Source organism: Aspergillus neoniger (genome assembly GCF_003184625.1).
Source record: "Aspergillus neoniger CBS 115656 unplaced genomic scaffold BO87scaffold_13, whole genome shotgun sequence".
NCBI lineage: Eukaryota > Fungi > Ascomycota > Eurotiomycetes > Eurotiales > Aspergillaceae > Aspergillus > Aspergillus neoniger.
The window spans coordinates 843,611-862,360 of record NW_020291141.1 but is presented as its reverse complement, the minus strand read 5'-3'; the positions used below and the strand labels follow the sequence as shown (position 1 = coordinate 862,360).

Below are 18,750 nucleotides of genomic sequence, written 5' to 3'. Positions count from 1 at the left end.
CCCCCCTCCCCCTCCCCTTCCTCACCACTACCACCAACTACCACCATCCAACAAATCTCTGCAGACGGCAGATTAAATAAAATAAAATGCCCGTCTACATGCTCTACGGCTTTCGCTGGCCGCGCGCCGGCTTTACCGGCATCCGCGTATACATTGTTCTCCACAACCTGGAAGACGCAACAGCCGAATACCTCCAACAACCCCTAACCAGCGAACTGGTCATGGAATCGCTCAAAAAGACCGAACCAAGCATCGTCTCCCGCCTACCTAACCTCCGCTTCATCGAGCAATACGATCCTGAAGACACAAGCGACGACGCAGTTAGCAAGCCATACGCCTACGTCGGTGGGAAAGTCATCTCCATCCCCGAGGATGTCGGTCCGACTCCCGAGACGAGCTGGAAACCAGAGGACATATTCCAGCAGGAGCCGCTGGAGAAGGACGCCATGGAGGCCCTGACGGAGTTTCGAGATAAGTATGCGGCTGGTGAGCGCATTGGCTGGTGGATTGTGTATAACGGCGATCCGGAGAGGTGGTTCCCTCACGATGAGGAGGAAGATGGGGATAGTTTCGATGATGGGTACGATGAGGAAGGAAGTTATGCCGATGGTGGAGAGTATGAGAGTGATCAGACGCAGACGCCGCCGGAGACACCTTCTTCTGCTACGGTGGGCTATTTCTTTGGTTGATTTTATGATGAATCTTTTGCTAACGGTGATTGCGATTGTATAGATGCGATTCCCCGAGCGGTTGACTCGATTGTTTGCTAGGCGAACAGCTTGATGGCCACGGCTATGGCTATATCGCAATCCTCTATACGGCTTATGACGTGTGCGTGGCTAGTTGCTAGCATTTTGTTTCCACCAGAAAGCGGGTTTGGGTGTTTGGGTTCGTGCATGTGGTTTCATTAGCAGTGTTCATTTTTGGCGTGATGAATATCTATCTATTTTGGTTTCGTTCCTCATCAGCGACGGTCTTTACATAGTACCGTATCCGCCCTTCTGCCAGCTAGCGTCGAAGGTGGCCTGGTCGACAGCGAACTCCCGGATGTAGTCCTTCTCCAGGTCGTGCGCTCTCTTTCCGATCAAGACCAAACTGTGCAGAGGCCGGCCCATCTCGACCTCGGCCAGTTCCTTCAGGGTACCAGCGACCAGCTTCTGGTCCGCAGCACCCACACGCGCCGCGCCGACAGCAAGACTGTCCGGTCCCCAGACACCTTCCTGGCGCTCCTCCTCAGTCTCCAGCATCTGACCTGCACATTGCGCCACGGTCATATAGCGAGGGGGCTCGTAGACCAAACGGCCCCGAGCCATGTTCTCCAGCGACGGCTCCTTGACCTTGATGTCCAACAGGACCAATGTGTGCAGACCCAACTGAACGTTCTCCTTGACCCGATCGTAGTAGGATGAGGGCTTCCAGTTCTCAGTGAAGAAGACCATGCTGACGGTCTGTCCGAAGTTGTACAGCTGCAGACCCGTGCAGCCGATACCGGACATGATGGAAGCGTTGGGGATGACCTTGGATTCGATGCCCAATTCGCGGGCGCGGAGGACTAGATCTGTGTGTGTGGTGGCGCTGACGGAAGTCAGATAACACGCCAATGTCGCGCCAGATGATAGTGAATACTATACATACCCAAAGGGGTCTCCAACGACGAGGAAAGCAACATCGACCTTGTCGGCGTCGGCGAGAATCTCTTCGCTGCCACTCTCGACCTTTTCGCGGTCGGCCTCGATAACAGGACGTCCATAGAAAGCTTCCTACTAAACCAATATATTCCAGTTAGTCAACTCCGCACCCTAGAACACATATCTTGTAGTACTCCGTCAGGCGACACTCACTAGTTTCTCCTTATCGACGAGCAGAATGGCCGTGTATGCCTCCAGATAGACACGCTCGGCCTTCTTGACGATCTCCAGACCGCGGACCGTAATATCGGTCTCATCAGCCAGACCAAGTCCTACCAGGTAAAGCATGGTGAATGTACAATTTCAAATACCACAAATAATTGGAATTGTAAGTTGTTCGTGAATAATCCCACCAGCCGGGAAACTTTCGATATTCCCCCACCAAATGCGGCGGAGGGCAGCCGGACATCGGATCATGTGATGATCCGGCTTATGCACTGCACCAGTCCAGTCACCTGAGGGTGTGAGATTCACGTGCACCAACCAGCATCCAGGCACTGTTTCCTTCTTTCATACTTCGCTGCTTCGAATGGATGCCACATTGTCAATATCCGTCCTATCTTGATCCTGAGCAGACTGAGATTCGGACTCCCCTTGTCAGAGTATTTGCAGTGGAGCATGCTCGATCAGTGTTCCTATAACCTGCATCATGTCGACTGATCGTACCCCCAAGTATCGGCAGGAGATCCAGCAGGTAAGCATTGTGCTGATTTCCCATCTGGTTTGGTGCTGTGAGAATCTGTGATTTGTTTCTCTCTTCTTTATTTTGGTTGCGGCTGCGTGAGTCTAGTCTGTTTGTGGTACCATGCTGGGGTCTACATGCTCTATTTGTCGCTGTGATGCTCCGCTTTATCGATGTGATCTACGGAGCTTCATTGAAGCAGCGGTAATGCATGGAAGTGGTGAATTCTAGCATGCAATGGTGCTTTACTCCTTTGCAAAATGGAACTATAAAGGATCTTCTGACTGGAAGTGTTCTTCTACTTCTTGCCAACTCGCTTGACTGAGGTTCACTTGGATATTGCGAGTCTGCTTGTCCTTGAAGGCACTATCTCCAATCATGTCTGCGGATCCTTATGATTCGGATGCTACTATCTCGTGGCATGGATGGGACCATTTGGAAGATGGCCAAATGACGACTGCACCGCCGGTGCCAGTTGTCCCAGCAATTCCAGCAGTCCCAGCGGTCCAGCAGCAGCCGCGCGACGAACCGTTGGACATGTACATGGGGATGGATGCAGATACCAGGGAGGAGTTCAAGGAAATGCTAATCAATTTCTCCCGCAAGATGATGTTCGTCTCTGGTGAAACTGCCGAACCGTCCGTCGAAACCACGACTCTCATTGAAGATATTGTGCGCCAGCAGGTTGTCGAAATTGTATGCTCTTCCCCTACTATGTTGCGAACTACGCTAACTACTGCAGCTCGCCAGAAGCACTGCCCTAGCGACTCGTCGCGGCGTACGGTCTATCTCTACCGATGATTTGATCTTTCTCATTCGCCATGACAAGGCCAAGGTGTCGCGTCTCAAGACGTTCCTGTCCTGGAAAGATGTCCGCAAGAACGTCAAGGACTCTGACGACAAAGGCGGCGCTGATGCTGCAGACTTCGCAGGAGCTGATGACCCCATCGCCGGCGGAGTCGTCGCAGGACCGCAGGATGTTGCGTCAAAGCCCAAGAATAAGCGTGCTCGCGTTGGTCTCGCCTGGGACGTGAACAGCTTCTACTCGGTGCAGGTTCCCGAACGCGAGGACGAAGAAGATGAAGAAGAGGAAGAGCAGAACTACGCTACGCTCCAGCGCCTCGCCGCGGCCGATGAACGTACCAAGAACATGACCAAGGAAGAGTATGTGTTCTGGTCAGAATGTCGCCAGGCTTCATTCACGTACCGCAAGAGCAAACGGTTCCGCGAGTGGGCCGGATTCGGCATTGTGACTGAGTCCAAGCCCAACGACGATATCGTTGATATTCTTGGTTTCTTGACGTTCGAAATTGTGCAGACTCTGACCGAGGAAGCACTCAAAGTCAAGGAACGGGAAGACCGCGAGAAAAACCGTCGTGGAGGTGGTGAGAACGGCGAGAGCAGTAAGAAGCGTACACGCGAGACTGGATTGTTCGATCCCCCTGAGGAGGGTAGTACCCCGGTTGAGACCAGACATATTCGCGAAGCGTATCGGAAGCTGCAGGCGACTCCTAATAAGAACATTGCCATGCTGCTGCACAATGGACGCCTGCCGGCTAAGATGCCATTGCGATTGGTAGGTCCATACCTGATATTGAATATGGTGGTAGATGCTAACTATGACAGATTTGAGGAATTATTGGCGTTAGCGATGGCGTGGGCGTCACTTTAACGATACCCTTGGAGTTACGATAACATGATTTCTTATTTTCGGTGCTCTTGGTTGAACTTGGTTGGTTCTCTTGATAATCAGGTTGATGGACTGGTTCTTTGGAATTGACTGGTCTGGATTGATCTTTTGGAGCTTTGGGAATCATGTTAACGGATGGGATGTTTCTTTTGTTTATCTTTTGTCAGGTGTTACTTGACTGAACATCTTGTATGAACATCTTGTAACATTAGTTGTTTACCTTCGTCTCGTTCGACCGATCTACTTGATTGAACTTGTTAGTTGAGCCTGGCGCTGTTTCCATACTCGTTCTCTTGTTGACTGGTCCTACTTGACTGAACTCTCTACTTGCAGCTTGAAGCTAGCACATAATTCAATGATTATCTTGCAGTCCAACAACTGACATAATACTAATCATATCTCGTAGCCCATATCAACCCTTCCACAGACTTACTCAGGATGCGTCCGTCTCCCTATAACCCAACCAGTTAGCAACCACCCCAACCCTCAAACCACCCTGAAAGAAAATGAAAAGGAAGAAAACTTACACTCATCAAACTCCGCCCTCCCCACCTCCCTAATACTATTAACAGCGGGCACATCCCCCCTAGCCACACTCTTGACCGTCTCCACAGCCCGTCCAATAACCCCCTTCCTCGAAACCGCATACACCGCGGTCTTCGCCTCCAGCTTAATCACCCCGATCCGCGGATCCTCGGGCCCACCATCATGCACTCCATCGCCCAAATCACCCAACCATGCCTGCAACGCCGGCGAATAATACTTCTTGACGGTCTCCTTGTCCGCCACGATACTCGCCGTGCCGGAGATAGATGCCCAGGACCCGCTGATGGGGTCGAGGAAGGACATGTTGGTCTCTGTGGGGTGGGCGGTTAGGTCCATGGTCTTGTGGCTGAAGAGGTTCGTGTGGAAGATTAAGGTCGTGTCGCCTTTCTCCTATACATTCATTACATTTGAATTAGTCATGTGTTCCATTGTTATTATTCTCTGGAAAGTAAGAGGGGGTGGGGGATTACCTTCCCAGCAAGAGCCATACACCGACTCGTGAGCAGATCGTCGTCCGAGGACTTTGTCGTCAACATGCCGAATTTCTGTTCTGTGATGAAGGTGGATAGGTCGGTGATCTTTTGAGAGAGTGGGATGTCTTCGTCGAGGGATTTGGCTTTGTAGGGGTCCAGGGGCTGCGTGCCGCTGGTGGTGGGGATTGTGGTGGACATTTTGTTGCTTTGTTTCGTTGGTTGTGGATATTACTTGGTTGGAGGTTTGGTGTAGTCAATTGTAGGATGGATTGTAGGAGGGAGGGAATAGAGTGTAGGAGTTGGGTTGTTTATATGAAATAGTAGGAGGATGGCGTAGAAGTGACGTCAGGAGGTGGTAGTACTACCACTACCACTACTACTACTACTACTACTACTACTATCTTTAGCAGGGTTGATGGATGGATGGATGGAGTGTGGGATGGTGTCATGGTCAGATTGATGTCAGTGGTGACGATCGTACCTTGTAGCATAGTAGCATAGCATTGGGGGTGCGATCCTGGGGTAAATACTTTGAGTGTGTTGATTACTAGTGGTGGTGGTGGTGCTTGGTTGGGATGGGGAGTCCCGTCACTCCGTCCCGGTTATATGCAAAATGTGGTGGTGTGTCCATTGGATGACTGCGGGATAATTCTCTGGATTGTAATTAGTTTATTATTGGTAGACATATTTACTACATAATTAGTAGTTTCCATGGTTATTAAACATACTGTAGTTGCTTATGCGGTGCTGGGTAAATAGGTAAAGCGGCTACTATATATCTTGGTGGTGTCTTTGTATGGCTTCATGTCAGCTCCAAGTGGTCAAGACCATACTATTACTCGTAGGATCGAGAATAAGCTACGTGGAATATAATTGAAGTCAAGTATGTGTCATCACTCATTAACAGTCTATAGCTCACACATAACTATACCACAGCGTCATCTGCAACTCCTCCAACCGTCGCAATCCCCCCGACACCCGCCCCAGCGCATCCGTCAGGAACGCACTTCGTGTCGACCCCGGCTCGGGAGCCGACCACGTCGTCCACCCCCGCGACATGGCTCGCTGGAACGTAGTCTCCGCATGAGTGTCCGGTCCCAACGGTGCCAGCTCCACCACGGCCTCCGGCCCCAACGACAACAGGTAATTGATCCATTCATGCAGCACAATCATGCCCTGATTGCGCTCCTGAGAAAGGCCGGCATTCTGGAACACGCCGAAGCGGCGGGCACGCTCGGTCTCACCGCGCAGGAATCCCAGCATGTACTTCAGACACGTCCATACCTCGTCCATGTCTTGCATATCGCTCACCGAGAGGCCTCCGGCATTGCCCTCTCCGAATCCCGGCGGAGGGTCGAACAGGATGCTGGCTACGTCCTTGGGGTCGGGACACGGCTGAAATGGGGATCCGGTTTCCCCGCGCAGCCAGCTGACTTGTCCGTCCATGTCTGTTTCTCTGCCCGTCTGCATTCCGAAGAGGAAGCAGAAGGTCCAGACGCGCCAGATGGCGTTGTCTAGCCGGCGGGCTTCTGGACCGGATGGACGGGCAAGGGCAGTGTATGAGCTGGTGCGCATGACTCCCCTGCAGTGGGTCATCATCAGGCCCTTGAGGGTGGCGAGGGCGCGGAGATCGCGGGTCACTGCACGGTAGTAGATCGTTGCAGGGGATAGATCCTGCGAATCTGTGTTTTCATTGATATCACTTATTTGACGGAGTTCCCATGCTGCAGGGGATCTGCGTCTAATGGTGTTCTCCATCAATGGGAGCTCGTGGCGCTTGAAAACGTGGTAGATGGCTTTGCTGGTTTGAGCGAAAGAGAAGAGGTCATCCAGATCGTCGATCTGGAGGAGGATATTCAAAATCATGTCTTCCATGCCAGGCTTGGAGAGGCTCCATCGGTTGGATACCATGCGCTGCAGGTCGTCGTCCAAGGCGGCCATGACTGCGGCGAATGGCGGAACGGAACTGCGTGGCTCTGATATTTGATCAGGCGCAGGACCTGTGAAGAAGCGCACCGAGGGTGCACCTTCAGTGAAGGCTTCATCCTCGTCATACCCAACGTATTCCCAGTTGCTTTCAGTGTCATCACCTAACGTAGGCCGTCGAATTGGCTTGTCAAACAGCTGGCTCATCGGCTGGTGAACCGGCTGATCGACTGTCTCAGGATCATGGAAATCCTGGGGTGGGAGTTCGCATGTGTGGTCCGGGGCCAGGGAGGAGTGTGAAGTCGGTGGAGGTGAGTTAGAAGGTGCAGTGTCGACACCAAGAAGTGGCTCGTTCTGAACCCGCGTGAAAAGCGATCGGAGAAATTGCTGATTGGATTCTGCTTGCAGAATCATATCCATGGTATACCCATCTTCGAGCAAGCTCGCGAGGACATTTTTCATTCGCTTTATGGCGTCCTCATAGTGACCGTCATCTTCCTTTCCGTCAAGGAAGCCCTGACCATTGTCCTCCGGTGGACGCTGAATAGGTGGTATCGTCGACATGCGAACAATGATTGATGCTCTGCGGACATTCTGGTACTTGTTCTTCTTCGTTTTGCTGTGCTTGAGCGCCCCACCATCGTGGGAAACCGCTTTACGGGTTAGGACACGCCGTACACCTGCCTTCAATGACTGCCACAGGGGCTTTTCGTCACTTTCTGGCCTCAGTTCCTGTTTTGACGTCTTCTTCACAGGCTGCTTCTGCTGGACATGCAAGTCCGTCGGACTTGAGGGTTTCGGCTTATGACCGTAGCCCTGATTGTTTGGGGCGGGCGGCAGTTGTTCAGCTTTGATACCAAATACTTGCGGCCACTCAGGAGCATCCCTGGGCCCTTTCCCGGCCGCTGAAGAGCCGATATACCCTGGCGCATTCTCATACCTAAGGTTCGAGGCCGCGCCTGTATCCGGAAAAGCCACTATAGGTCGCGGGGTGGTGGGACGGGCCGCTGTAGATCGGGGCGTGGAGGGCTGAATGGTAGGTAGAGGAGTCACGGGTCTTGGGGTGGTAGGTCGAGGGGTTGCTGGTCGGTAAGTCATAGACGGGGGCGTCATAGGCCGCGATGTCGCAGCGAAGGGTGCTGCTGGAGGAAGAGGTGTTGTAGGTCTGGATGTCGAAGACACTGGCGTCAGAGGACGTGGCGTTGTAGGCCGAGGAACTGCACCAAAGGGCGCTGCGTGAGGTTGAGGTGTGGTTGGTCTGGATGTCGAAGATACAGGAGTTATAGGACGGGGCGTCGTGGGCCGAAGTGCTAAAGGCTGAGGCGTATAGCTCGTAGGGGACTCTCTGAGAGAGCTTTGTCCGCCACTTGATCTACCAGATCCTCTCGAATGCGCATTGCCACTTACTCCAGGAACTGGGGGTAGAGGCTTGAACCTCCACTCGGACGCTGATGGAGAGCGCGTCGCAGAACTCGCGCTAGATGTGTATGAATAGCATGGACTGGGTGGGCCATATTCATCGGCTCTTGTCTTGGGTATGTGTAGATGTGGCACAGCCAATCTGTCTGCTGAGTCCCATGTCGTTTCCAATCCCGCGAGGAGTAGTTTGTCGTCGACGTCTGGGGACGGCATTTTCAATTGCTTGTGTTGGGTGCGACCCGCGCTATCTTCAGTGTGATCCTCAAGAATGTCGTTTGGGAGGAAATAAAGAGTAGACCTGGAGGAGGCGAGGCTGTCCACTGACTTTATGCCTTGTGGGTTGCTGAACGGGGCGCGTGGAGGGGCTATTGGAGATCTGCAGCGAATGGGTGCATAGAGACCCGAGGTATAGTCGGACATGGTATGCAGGGCGATCATGTAGAATCACCGCTATAGGTCCAGAAAGGTCCAGAAAAAAAGGTTATAATAGTTTGGGGAGGACGGACAAGGGTGATATACGTCGCAGCCTGCGGATGACATACCCCTGGGACCCGGTCCCGACTGATACGCAAGCCCACCAGGGCTTGAATCCTGAAAGCCATCGGCTTGGGTCCATAATGTTTTGAATTTAATCACAGGGCCCACGCGAACCTGCGGTATCAGCAAGCCCAGAAGCTAGAACCTGGCCATGGAAAAGGTGCCTGCGAGAGCATAGCCCAACCAATGACCAGGCAACCGGGGCACAGGCAAGCACAAGTGCTATGCTGACGGAGGATCAGCTAGCAGGGGTCGTGGCAGTGTTGGAGCATGTTGACTGAGAAAGGCAACACAACAACACGGTCGCTGGAGCACTTGTGTGCTTGGAGAAACTAGTTCGCGATGGCGTTGGGGCCAAATCGCGTCAGAATCTGCGAGGAACCCGGATTGCGACGAACGCGACACTGAGTAGTAGTTAGTGACTCCCCAGCTTAGAAGCAGATTTGAGCATCAGACTCACTGTGAGCAGAAAGAATTGCATAACAAATAAATTGTGGTGGACGTGTTGAGAAAATGTCCAAAGAGGCAACAGAAGAGAAGAGAGTTGGAGAAGGGGCCAAAAAGAAAGACGGATGAAGTTCTCTCGCAAAGCCTCCCTTCCACCTTCAACTTCCGCCCCCAGAGACGATCCAACTTCATTTCCGCTTCAGCCGATCCAGAAGCGATTATTCTACAACATAGCCATGTGGCAGAGCCCACCGGTCCAGACACATCAGGGAGCAGATCGTTCCGTGTCCCAGCTGACATCAGATGTTGTTCTCTCAGGGGAAGTGTTTCGTTTGGGGCGAAAACTCCCACCAGAAAACCTTGCGAGGAGAAAGTTGGCTCAGAGAGCAGGGAGCAGAGAGCACAAAGTAGAGAGCTGCTAAGGTACCTACTCATCGGGCTGACTTAGTTGCGTTAAGTGGTACTGACATGGAAAACTCAAGGGATCGAACGAATACCAGGAATTGATCGCCTAAATGTCGGCCACAACATGCGCTGAACATGAGGAAACCTACACAATTGCCTCGGGGATCTTAGTCCAGCACATCCGGATCTACTATCTGCGTCAGCTCAACAAGGCTTTCACAGGAATCAGAAGTGGATACGAGCCACATGGGTGACATACCATTCCCCGGATCCGTGGTCGACTCCTTTTCTCGAACCTGATCAGCACCATCAGGCCTGCCAGTTAAACTGGAGGGAAACGGCCCCTTGCTTGATCACCGGGTGTGAGTGTGCCTTGCACTATCGTGTAACGGGAAGGTAGCTTGTTGCCTCATAGAGTAATAATGGCACATCCGATTACTGATAGGAGTAGGTTCGGATGAGCTTAATGGCAGCAGGAGACAGATGCTTGTTCTACGTGGGAGGTACTAGGCCTAGGAGTGACCTTCTGTATGACTGAATTGATTCGTAGGTTGTCAGCGAGGTTGCACTAGAGCATTATCTGCATCGGGACCAAGTTGCTGCCTGAAGCAGAGGGTCTCCCCAATTTGGACTTCGAGCCAGTTGAAGCTTTTTAATTCTAGATCATGTCGCGTTTCCCTGGGTCCCTTGTAATTGGGCATCAGGTCCTCCCAAATTCTTTTTAACAACAATTGGGGTGGACACCGCCCTATGCATGGCCACTCAATGGCAAAGATCTCATAAACCAGTCTTCTAGATAGCAGGTGATCCCTTCGAATCTGACTAACCTCGCATCCGGGTATACTCTGCGCCGTACCAACAATTGTGGAATCAGGGTTTCGTGATTGGGCATGATTGGGTTCTTCGTATGGGTTGTAAGCTTCTTCTGAAACGGATTACACGCATGAGTAGTGTGTTTGAGCGTTGCATAACTTCCTACACCTAACGATCTCCACTGACTTACTTACCATAATACAACAATGATTCCTATTCCGATTATGAAAGAGAATTTGACGGACAAACTTTCTGATACAAAACATCTGCGGCCTGATCATTTTCCTAAGTGGACCGTCGCACCGCGTTCAACTTATTCCAACTGATACTAATGACAAGCAACTGAATATCCAACCTCAGACCTCAGCACCAAACACCATACGCAAAATAGCCGCACCAACAGTCACCACAACAGAAAGGTTAGACCTGGTCATTCCCAAACCCTGAACGACATCCAACGCCTCAGTCCAGTCATACGCCACCAGCATCCGGATGATAGGATACCACCACCAGGGGAATGTTGCAGCCAGCCAGCAAAATACCCACATGAAACCAACGCACCGCTGCCAGATGGGTGTTTCAGCTGAAGTGCTTTTATCTCCTCGTGACAGATTAGCCCAGCAGTGTTGGACGGCGTCCTCAAACATGATGGCACCTGCTTGTGCGACGAAAAACAACATGGCGCCGGTGTTTCCACCTTCAATTCCACTGATCACATTTGTGAATACATGCATCAAGCCGGATAGGATGAAGACGATGGTCAGGTTGAGATAGCGTTCTATTAAGGAGGGCTTGGGAAGACCGAGGATACGGCAGGTGATTGCTGTTGAAACACCAGTGTATGACCAACGGAGATTTTGATGCCAGAATTTGCTGGGTCGTTATATGTCAGCGAGAACTATTCCACTTCGAGACGCAAGGATTATATGAAGGACTAGGTGCGAGCTTACCCCCAGAAACCGCGAACAGTATACGTGTCGGCCAGGCTCCCAAACTCTGGGGGCCACGAAGCGATTGTTGTCATTCCGGTCGCTACTGATATTAGAGACGCCACCCGGTACATAGAGTCCAGAAAGAGCATCGATCCAGGAAATCCGAAGAGAAATGCGACTGTGACACGTCCGAGGAGCTGCTTCATGCTAGAACTTGCCATCTCGAATTCGCGCCCGGATCCATATATGTATGACCCATCATAATCCTGCACATCATGGGTAGCTAACAATGAGAGCACGAGAACCAGGGCAAGAACTTCCCATATAGCAATGGCCAGCTGCCTGCTCATGAAATAGCCTCGGCTGGGTGGTTTTGCTCGAAGCACAAGTGGATGACTGGGAATATTCTTTACCTGCCAGGGCGTGCCAATACCACGGGTAGACTGGAGCAACGCGGAAGCAGACGCAAGTTTCTCTGCAATAGTACCCGGTTGCCCTGTCAAATCGACTCTGGCAATCAGAAGCAGGTTTATATGTTGGATAAGTACGGTGAATGGCATGCCACTAAGAGTGACTTTGGCGTAGGTATGGTGATCGGTCATTTTGATCAGAACGCCTTCGATGTAGGCCATGTAGGTTATCGAGGGGAGGCATATCCACCGTAAGAACGAGTTCCGAGGCGTTCTGGCAATGAGGGTGACCGTAACAAGGCTCTGGAGTATGGTAACAAAGGTGCAAAGGAGGTCCGGTGAGATGGCCATCTTGCTTGGTGGTTTGAAGCATCGGAAGATGAGACAAATGACGCCGTTTAGGGCCTTTAGACTGCTGCTGACGGGACAATCGTTGATTTCGAAGCCAAGGCCATTAGTGGACACGAAAGGGGCTGGTTATATGAGCTCAGGTGGGTGCCCATGTAACAGCTGCAGACCTCACACGACTTGCTCGTGCAACGACAGATGAGCATCCATGAGGTACGGGAGATATCGAAGGAGGTCAACTCTATGAAGACTAACATCTCGAGACAAGATACCGTTTGCGTTATTCGGGGGACGAAAGGCGTAGAGGCTATTTGCCGAACGCAAGATCCACTGAAACAGCCACAGGTCGGTTTATCGTGGCTATAAAATATAGAACAACTACATTGCCCTCCGTACGGTGTAACCTGGTGTGGTAGTAGTTGGCAGTGATGGTTTCCGGCATTGCTCCGCAAGATTCGCTTAACAGAATGGCTTTCCCCTGAGAGATAGACACCTAGCCAAAGTATTCTAGGGATTAGTCAAAGATTTGAACCCTTGTGCAGCTGCAGACATCACTTGCCAATGACATTTTCATCCGGGAGACTTCTTGGTTTCCGGAGAACCACGCCGAAGTTGGAGTAGAAGACGCTCAGACCAAGTGCCTTCATAGTTTTTGCGGGGAAATGTAACGATTCTGTCAGGCGGGAGCTTGATGGATAGTAAGTAGATAATAATACTACATGCCAAGTGCCGAATCTTCAATCGGCGATTTGTTGCATGTCAAACGTCGGTCCAATGATATACCAGTTCCCCAGACAATCCTTCTCGAACCCCTCTCGCTGATCTTCCTTCTCCCGCACACCTACCTTCTTCAAACCATCTCTCTTCAGCAGTCTCATTCCAGCGGGGCTTTAAAACTATCGGTCAGACGGACTATCACCTTTATATTATCCAAGATCAGAACTGCCTACTGTCACCAACACCCCAACTTCAAGGCTAAAAGACAGGACGCGCAATGGCCACGCAAACACGAATGGAAGAAAATATCTCACGAACTATTGATACGCTCAGCGCAAGTCTTCGTGAACTGAGTCTCAAGGCAAGGAAAAAGCCCATTCTTCCTACCCTATATTCTGTACTAACTACTGTCCAGATCCACCAAAACCCAGAGCTGTGCTACGGAGAGCACATGGCCCACAATGCAATCTGCAACTACCTAGTACAGAACTTTAGCCTATATGGTATAACAGTAGTCCGCAAAGCATACGGCCTCGAAACCTCCTTCCTTGCCGAATACGTCAACAGAGACGGAGAAGTAGTCGACTTCTGCGCAGAATACGACGCACTCCCAGAGATAGGTCACGGATGCGGCCACAACCTCATCGCCATCTCCTCCATCGCCTCATTCCTAGGTCTCGCTGCCCTGATGGAGCGAACCGGAATCCCAGGAAAAGTGCGTCTTCTAGGGACCCCCGCTGAAGAAGGCGGCGGTGGTAAAATCAAGTTGATCGAAGCGGGCGCCCTGAAGGGCACAACCGCCTCGTTAATGAGCCATCCCACACCCCAATTTCCTCATATGCCTGCGGGCTCTGCGGGTATCGCATTCGGCTCCTGCTTAGCGGCGACTGGGTTCCTAGCTAACTTTATTGGGAAGCCTGCGCACGCGGCTCAGATGCCCTGGGCGGGCGTGAATGCTCTTGATGCGGCAACATTGGCGTATCAGGCTGTTGGTTTGCTCAGGAAGCATATCAGGCCTAGTGATCGGATCAACATTATCGTTCCGGAAGGAGGGACGGCTCACAATATAATTCCGGCTAAGGCGCAGATTCGAGTAAATGTTCGGTCTGAGACGTTGAAGGAGATGAATGCTCTGCGGGAGCGCGTTGAGAATTGCATGAAAGGAGCGGCGTTGGCTACGGGATGTGAGGTTGATATTGTTCCAGCGTATGAACTAGTTTTTCATATTCTCTATGAAAGATAGTTGAACTAACAATGAATCAGAATGGACCCCTACGCAGATATCCGACCCAACGAGAGCCTCTGTACAGAGTTTACCCGATATATGGGTTCCAAGGGAATGAAATACTACTGCGATCTACAAAAGAAGGATATCGGTGCATTCAGCACAGATATGGGTATGCACACAACACCCACCTTCCTTCACCATACAACCAAGCTTCCATTCTCGTTACTAACGAGAAAAAAAAATACAACTATAGGTAACATAAGCTACGAAGTCCCCTCCTTCCACGGCCACTTCTTCATCCCCACACCCCCCGGAACAGCCATGCACACCGAGGCGTTCCGCGATGCAGCAAAGACCGAAGAAGCCCATGATATCGCCATGTCAGTGGGCAAGGGTATGGCTGTAGCCGGACTTAAAGTCCTAACTGACAACAGTTTCGCGGCCCAAGTGAAGGATTACTTCGAGAAGGATAAGAAGCTGCGATAGACTCTTCTATTACCTCCTTGCTGGATCCCTTGCAACGAATGTTTTGTCATACAAGGGTGGTAGAAAATTTACTATACTATGTAGTAGATAAGCAGATGGCTATACTACTAGATACTAGAGTCCTCAGTAATATCTAGATTTGGAAGAGCCCTCATCAATGTATGTAAATGATGCATTCCACCCGACTCCCATAAGATAGTATCAAATGTATGGTTTCTAGAGTACCAGTCCACTACCAGCGAATAACCAGTTTATGAAGTACTGAAGAACAAAAACTAGCTCTAATGGTAACTGGATAGCTACTAACTAGTTAATACACATCGATGACATAGCCTCTTTTCGTATTGGTTTGGTTGATGTATGTCCTCGCGTCGGGCCATCTTCGACCCGAGGGGGGTCTCTCTTCTCGGCGTCGTGATTGTCCCGAGACGCGACTTCGCCGGTGGTTGTCCCGGGGGGTAATTTCGCGTGCAACCATGGGTATGGTATGCAATGGCCTGATGGGATTTGAGTCTAAGCGGCGTAGATGCATTAGTGAATTTGCAGATTGGAACTACCGAGGAGTGACTATAGATAGTAATACTATGATTACGTGGGGTAAAGTTTGGGATAGACTATGTGTTTGAAGTCTACAGTAACTGCAATGTAACAATTTGTAATCATCGTAAATTCGTATCCTAGTTGTTTTACATGAACCAGTCATGGCTATCTGCGTAGAAGCTAACCCAAGATCCACGAGCTCGTCGCCGAAGCGAGCTCTCCCGATTTTCTCACGATGTCAATTATTAAATTAGAAGAGAGAATCGCCCAGACGGTAGTGGACGGCCTTGATCTGGGTGTAGTTCTCAAGGGCGTACGAGCCGAGCTCGCGGCCAATACCGGACTCCTTGAATCCTCCAAAGGGAACCTGGTAGGAGAGCATGTTGTAGCTGTTGACCCAGACAGTTCTATGTGCTTGTTAGCGAGTGGATTCAATTTATGTAGTAGTAATGGTGACTTACCCAGCACGGAGAGCGTTGGAAACACGGATGGCGGTGGTGACATCCTTGGTGTGGATACCGGCAGCAAGACCTAGGACATAACATTAGCACTTGGCATCGTAGCAATTTGATTCCGGAAGGACTCACCATAAGAGGTGCTGTTGCCGATCTTGATAGCATCCTCAACATCCTTGAATTTCTGAACAGTGACGACGGGGCCGAAGATCTCCTCCTGGTTGATCTTCATGTCGGAGGTGACGTCGGTGAAGACGGTAGGCTGGATGAAGTAACCCTCGGTGCCGTGACGCTCACCACCGACAGCAACGGTAGCACCAGCATCCTTACCGTGCTGGATGTACTCCATGATGCGGTCGAACTGGAGCTTCGAAACCTGGGGACCCTGGAAGGTGTCCTGGGCGAAGGGGTCACCGACCTTGTTCTGCAGAGCACGCTCCTTGAGACGCGCAATGAACTTGTCGTAGATGCCTTCCTGAACCAGGATACGGGAACCAGCGCAGCAGCACTGACCGTGGTTGTAGAAGATACCGAAGTTGGCCCAGGAGATAGCGTTGTCAATGTCGGCATCATTGAAAACAATGTTGGGGGACTTGCCACCCAACTCGAGGGTCACCTTCTTGAGGTTACTCTTGGCGGCGGCCTGGAGGATAGTACGACCAACAAGGGTGGAGCCAGTGAAAGCGACCTTGTCGATGTCCATGTGGTGAGAGATGGCGGAACCGGCCACACGACCGAAACCGGAGATGACGTTAACCACACCGGCGGGGATGCCAGCCTCCTTGACCAGCTTGGCAGCATAGAGACCGGACAGAGGAGTCTGCTCGGCAGTCTTGAGGACAACAGTGTTACCGGTAGCGATGGCAGGACCGATCTTCCAGGACCACATCAGCAAGGGGAAGTTCCAGGGGATGATCTGTCCGCAGACACCGATGGGTTCGTGGCGAGTGTAGTTCAGGGTCTCAGAGTTGGTGTCGATGGTCTGACCATGGATCTTGTCGGCCCAGCCACCATAGTAGCGCAGGCAACCGGCAGCGGCAGCGATATCACCCTTGGCCATGGTGATAGACTTGCCATTGTCCAGGGCTTCGATGGCCACCAGGATCTCGGCATCACGCTCGAAAAGGTCGGCGAGCTTGGTCAGCAAGCGGCCACGGGTGGAAGGAGTGACTTGGCGCCATTCGCCCTCGAAGGCCTTGCGAGCAGCGGCAACGGCGGTGTCCACATCCTTCTCCGAGGCCTCATAGACGGAGACAATGGGCTTCTCGTTGGCGGGGTTGATGGTCTCGAAAGTCTTGCCATCGGCACCCTTGACGAATTCGCCGTCAATGAACCTGTAAAGTAAACAGTGGTTAACCCTCTACCCAAAGCAATATCGAGGGGATGGAACGCGGGGTGACATACAAGCCCAGAGGCTGTTCATACTTGACGCCGTTAGGGGTCGTGATGGTAGCGAAGAGGTCAGACATGGTGAGAGATGGGGAGATGAGATGTGGTTAGAGAAAAAAAAGAGAGAGGGAAGAGAAGAAGAGAGGAGAGCGGGGGAGGGGAGAACTATCAATTAATAAAGGAGACAGGAGGTTGAATTACTAGTGGTGGGGTAGGTAGGAGTGGGGGGAGAGGGTAGACAGAAAGTGAGAGAAAAGTAAGTGGTTGATGGCTGATGGTTGGAAGGGAGGGGAAGCTGGCGAGGCGCGAGGGGGAAACGCCAGCGGAGATCATCCTCGTCCCACCGGGTTTAGACAGACTAGTTAGTCCAGCTGGACTGGTCTAGTCGGATCCATGGGAGGAATTCCGGGTCTCATCAATTGCCATTTACCTCATCTGAATCTCTCCGCGGATAGCCACCCCCTCTTCTGCATGCTCCGATTGGAGAGACCAAGCTCCTTGAGACCGAAAACCCACAGCGAGTTAACCTACGTACTCCCGAGACCCCTATAGTAACCATCATATTATTATATCGCGGTAAAGCATAATAGGGAACCTGAAAAGTCGGGATTCCCACATGCCAGCCCGTTTCTCCACTCTTTATCCAACAATCGCCAGCGATCGTGCGGGGTTTCGTTATCCATGGCTTTTTGCTGGCCACCACCACCACCATCCAGGTCCCCCCTTGGCGTCAGCCATTTACTTGGTAGTATGGTAGTTATTCATTCTTCTCAAGAGACCCTGTGGCGTTGGTAGTGGAGGGGATGGTTATCGTTAGTCTTGGTTTGACATGGTTACATCTAGTTTCCTCTTACATCATACCGAAGAGGAATGAAGGACCTTTGAGCGGACGGGAGAATAAGAGGCTAGTAGCTAGGCAACCGGTTAGTGAGTTATCAATCATCTCCTTTTTGTAACTCACTAGGGAAATATTACTCACAGCTATGGAGCCCTGGAGCAAGCTCTTTTTCGTATTTCCGGAACCCCTCCACCTCGGTGTGAGTGGCGGGGAACCAAGTGGGATCTAGTCTCTTGAGCTAGTTTGTTGACCTGCAAGGTGCAACATTTTAGTCAGCCAGTCAGGATTGTTCCTTCCAAGTACATCTCGTACTTGAGTAGTAAGTAGTTCACGCATGTATCTAAACATCCCTGTATAGTCCGTTGGACACTGGCCAGTGAGATCTCATAATCTTACTCCTCATTCTCTCAAACTAAGATGAACAAACAGAAAAAAGAGGGGAATGCGACAAAAAGCTGAGAGATCCCGAGGCATTAGTCTGATTAGTCTCAAGCAAAGTGACCCATCCACTAGCGCCAAGTCACTAGCGGGTTACCGTTGAGGTTTAGCCATAATGACACCTTCGCCTGCTGCTGCTGCGACGGGCGGGAGTTTAGCCCGAGCTGGTAAGGATTCAAACCTGGGGGTGGTCGGCTGATACGCTGGACCGTTTACTACTGGGCAGCGATCTAAGACCTCCTTGCCCGTCTCGGGCGAGTTGTTACAAGTTACAACCCCTCCCAAGGTACCCCAACGCATATTTCCGCTGCCTATAGACTACGACTTGGGTTGAGTGTTCAGC

The 18,750-nt window shown here is 51.4% G+C and overlaps 8 protein-coding genes across 8 annotated transcripts; 3 read left to right on the top strand and 5 right to left on the bottom strand.

The window, feature by feature from the left end:
* The first annotated feature begins 5 nt into the window (after nt 1-5).
* BO87DRAFT_376032 (AorFlbE) lies at nt 6-931 on the top strand. The gene is made up of 2 exons (XM_025623188.1): nt 6-668; nt 733-931. Exons 1-2 carry the CDS (start codon nt 87-89, stop codon nt 781-783), a joined length of 633 nt encoding a protein of 210 aa, XP_025480752.1. The 5' UTR covers nt 6-86; the 3' UTR covers nt 784-931.
* On the bottom strand, nt 834-2,032 carry dph5 (diphthine synthase). The gene is made up of 3 exons (XM_025625210.1): nt 1,842-2,032; nt 1,636-1,760; nt 834-1,575 (listed from the first exon to the last, which is right to left on the bottom strand). Exons 1-3 carry the CDS (start codon nt 1,974-1,976, stop codon nt 978-980), a joined length of 858 nt encoding a protein of 285 aa, XP_025480751.1. The 5' UTR covers nt 1,977-2,032; the 3' UTR covers nt 834-977.
* A 282-nt stretch (nt 2,033-2,314) lies between these two features.
* BO87DRAFT_357637 (transcriptional regulator SPT3) lies at nt 2,315-4,430 on the top strand. The gene is made up of 3 exons (XM_025621426.1): nt 2,315-3,066; nt 3,113-3,946; nt 3,997-4,430. The coding sequence occupies exons 1-3, from the start codon at nt 2,749-2,751 to the stop codon at nt 4,000-4,002; spliced, it is 1,158 nt and encodes a 385-aa protein (XP_025480750.1). The 5' UTR covers nt 2,315-2,748; the 3' UTR covers nt 4,003-4,430.
* BO87DRAFT_376028 (blue light-inducible protein Bli-3) lies at nt 4,407-5,370 on the bottom strand. Its single transcript, XM_025623187.1, has 3 exons — nt 5,077-5,370; nt 4,588-4,996; nt 4,407-4,512 (listed from the first exon to the last, which is right to left on the bottom strand). The coding sequence occupies exons 1-3, from the start codon at nt 5,275-5,277 to the stop codon at nt 4,490-4,492; spliced, it is 633 nt and encodes a 210-aa protein (XP_025480749.1). The 5' UTR covers nt 5,278-5,370; the 3' UTR covers nt 4,407-4,489.
* Nucleotides 5,371-5,994: 624 nt separating this feature from the next.
* On the bottom strand, nt 5,995-8,844 carry BO87DRAFT_458525 (uncharacterized protein; the record flags this gene model as incomplete). The annotated part of the gene is made up of 3 exons (XM_025628883.1): nt 5,995-7,928; nt 7,984-8,350; nt 8,413-8,844. The coding sequence occupies 3 exons, from the start codon at nt 8,842-8,844 to the stop codon at nt 5,995-5,997; spliced, it is 2,733 nt and encodes a 910-aa protein (XP_025480748.1).
* A 2,138-nt stretch (nt 8,845-10,982) lies between these two features.
* On the bottom strand, nt 10,983-12,319 carry pyr8 (acetyltransferase pyr8; the record flags this gene model as incomplete). Its single annotated transcript, XM_025627739.1, has 2 exons — nt 10,983-11,499; nt 11,577-12,319. 2 exons carry the CDS (start codon nt 12,317-12,319, stop codon nt 10,983-10,985), a joined length of 1,260 nt encoding a protein of 419 aa, XP_025480747.1.
* A 991-nt stretch (nt 12,320-13,310) lies between these two features.
* Nucleotides 13,311-14,747, top strand: BO87DRAFT_425345 (M20 family metallopeptidase; the record flags this gene model as incomplete). The annotated part of the gene is made up of 4 exons (XM_025627293.1): nt 13,311-14,239; nt 14,297-14,430; nt 14,515-14,641; nt 14,696-14,747. 4 exons carry the CDS (start codon nt 13,311-13,313, stop codon nt 14,745-14,747), a joined length of 1,242 nt encoding a protein of 413 aa, XP_025480746.1.
* A 655-nt stretch (nt 14,748-15,402) lies between these two features.
* BO87DRAFT_333331 (aldehyde dehydrogenase family protein) lies at nt 15,403-17,466 on the bottom strand. The gene is made up of 4 exons (XM_025620409.1): nt 17,147-17,466; nt 15,875-17,076; nt 15,749-15,818; nt 15,403-15,694 (listed from the first exon to the last, which is right to left on the bottom strand). Exons 1-4 carry the CDS (start codon nt 17,209-17,211, stop codon nt 15,538-15,540), a joined length of 1,494 nt encoding a protein of 497 aa, XP_025480745.1. The 5' UTR covers nt 17,212-17,466; the 3' UTR covers nt 15,403-15,537.
* Nucleotides 17,467-18,750: the final 1,284 nt, after the last annotated feature.

Excerpts from the sequence above, each read along its gene's own strand:
- BO87DRAFT_376032 (XM_025623188.1), top strand. The coding sequence starts at position 87 with ATGCCCGTCTACATGCTCTACGGCTTTCGCTGGCCGCGCGCCGGCTTT. Across the intron at positions 669-732 it reads AGACACCTTCTTCTGCTACG|ATGCGATTCCCCGAGCGGTT; the intron begins GTGGGCTATTTC and ends GCGATTGTATAG.
- dph5 (XM_025625210.1), bottom strand. The coding sequence starts at position 1,976 with ATGCTTTACCTGGTAGGACTTGGTCTGGCTGATGAGACCGATATTACG. Across the intron at positions 1,761-1,841 it reads TCGTCGATAAGGAGAAACTA|GAAGCTTTCTATGGACGTCC; the intron begins GTGAGTGTCGCC and ends TTGGTTTAGTAG. Across the intron at positions 1,576-1,635 it reads GTCGTTGGAGACCCCTTTGG|CGCCACCACACACACAGATC; the intron begins GTATGTATAGTA and ends GACTTCCGTCAG.
- BO87DRAFT_357637 (XM_025621426.1), top strand. The coding sequence starts at position 2,749 with ATGTCTGCGGATCCTTATGATTCGGATGCTACTATCTCGTGGCATGGA. Across the intron at positions 3,067-3,112 it reads GCCAGCAGGTTGTCGAAATT|CTCGCCAGAAGCACTGCCCT; the intron begins GTATGCTCTTCC and ends TAACTACTGCAG.
- BO87DRAFT_376028 (XM_025623187.1), bottom strand. The coding sequence starts at position 5,277 with ATGTCCACCACAATCCCCACCACCAGCGGCACGCAGCCCCTGGACCCC. Across the intron at positions 4,997-5,076 it reads GTATGGCTCTTGCTGGGAAG|GAGAAAGGCGACACGACCTT; the intron begins GTAATCCCCCAC and ends ATGAATGTATAG. Across the intron at positions 4,513-4,587 it reads GAGGGCGGAGTTTGATGAGT|GGAGACGGACGCATCCTGAG; the intron begins GTAAGTTTTCTT and ends GTTGGGTTATAG.
- BO87DRAFT_333331 (XM_025620409.1), bottom strand. The coding sequence starts at position 17,211 with ATGTCTGACCTCTTCGCTACCATCACGACCCCTAACGGCGTCAAGTAT. Across the intron at positions 15,819-15,874 it reads CGGCAACAGCACCTCTTATG|GTCTTGCTGCCGGTATCCAC; the intron begins GTGAGTCCTTCC and ends GTTATGTCCTAG. Across the intron at positions 15,695-15,748 it reads TCCAACGCTCTCCGTGCTGG|AACTGTCTGGGTCAACAGCT; the intron begins GTAAGTCACCAT and ends ACAAGCACATAG.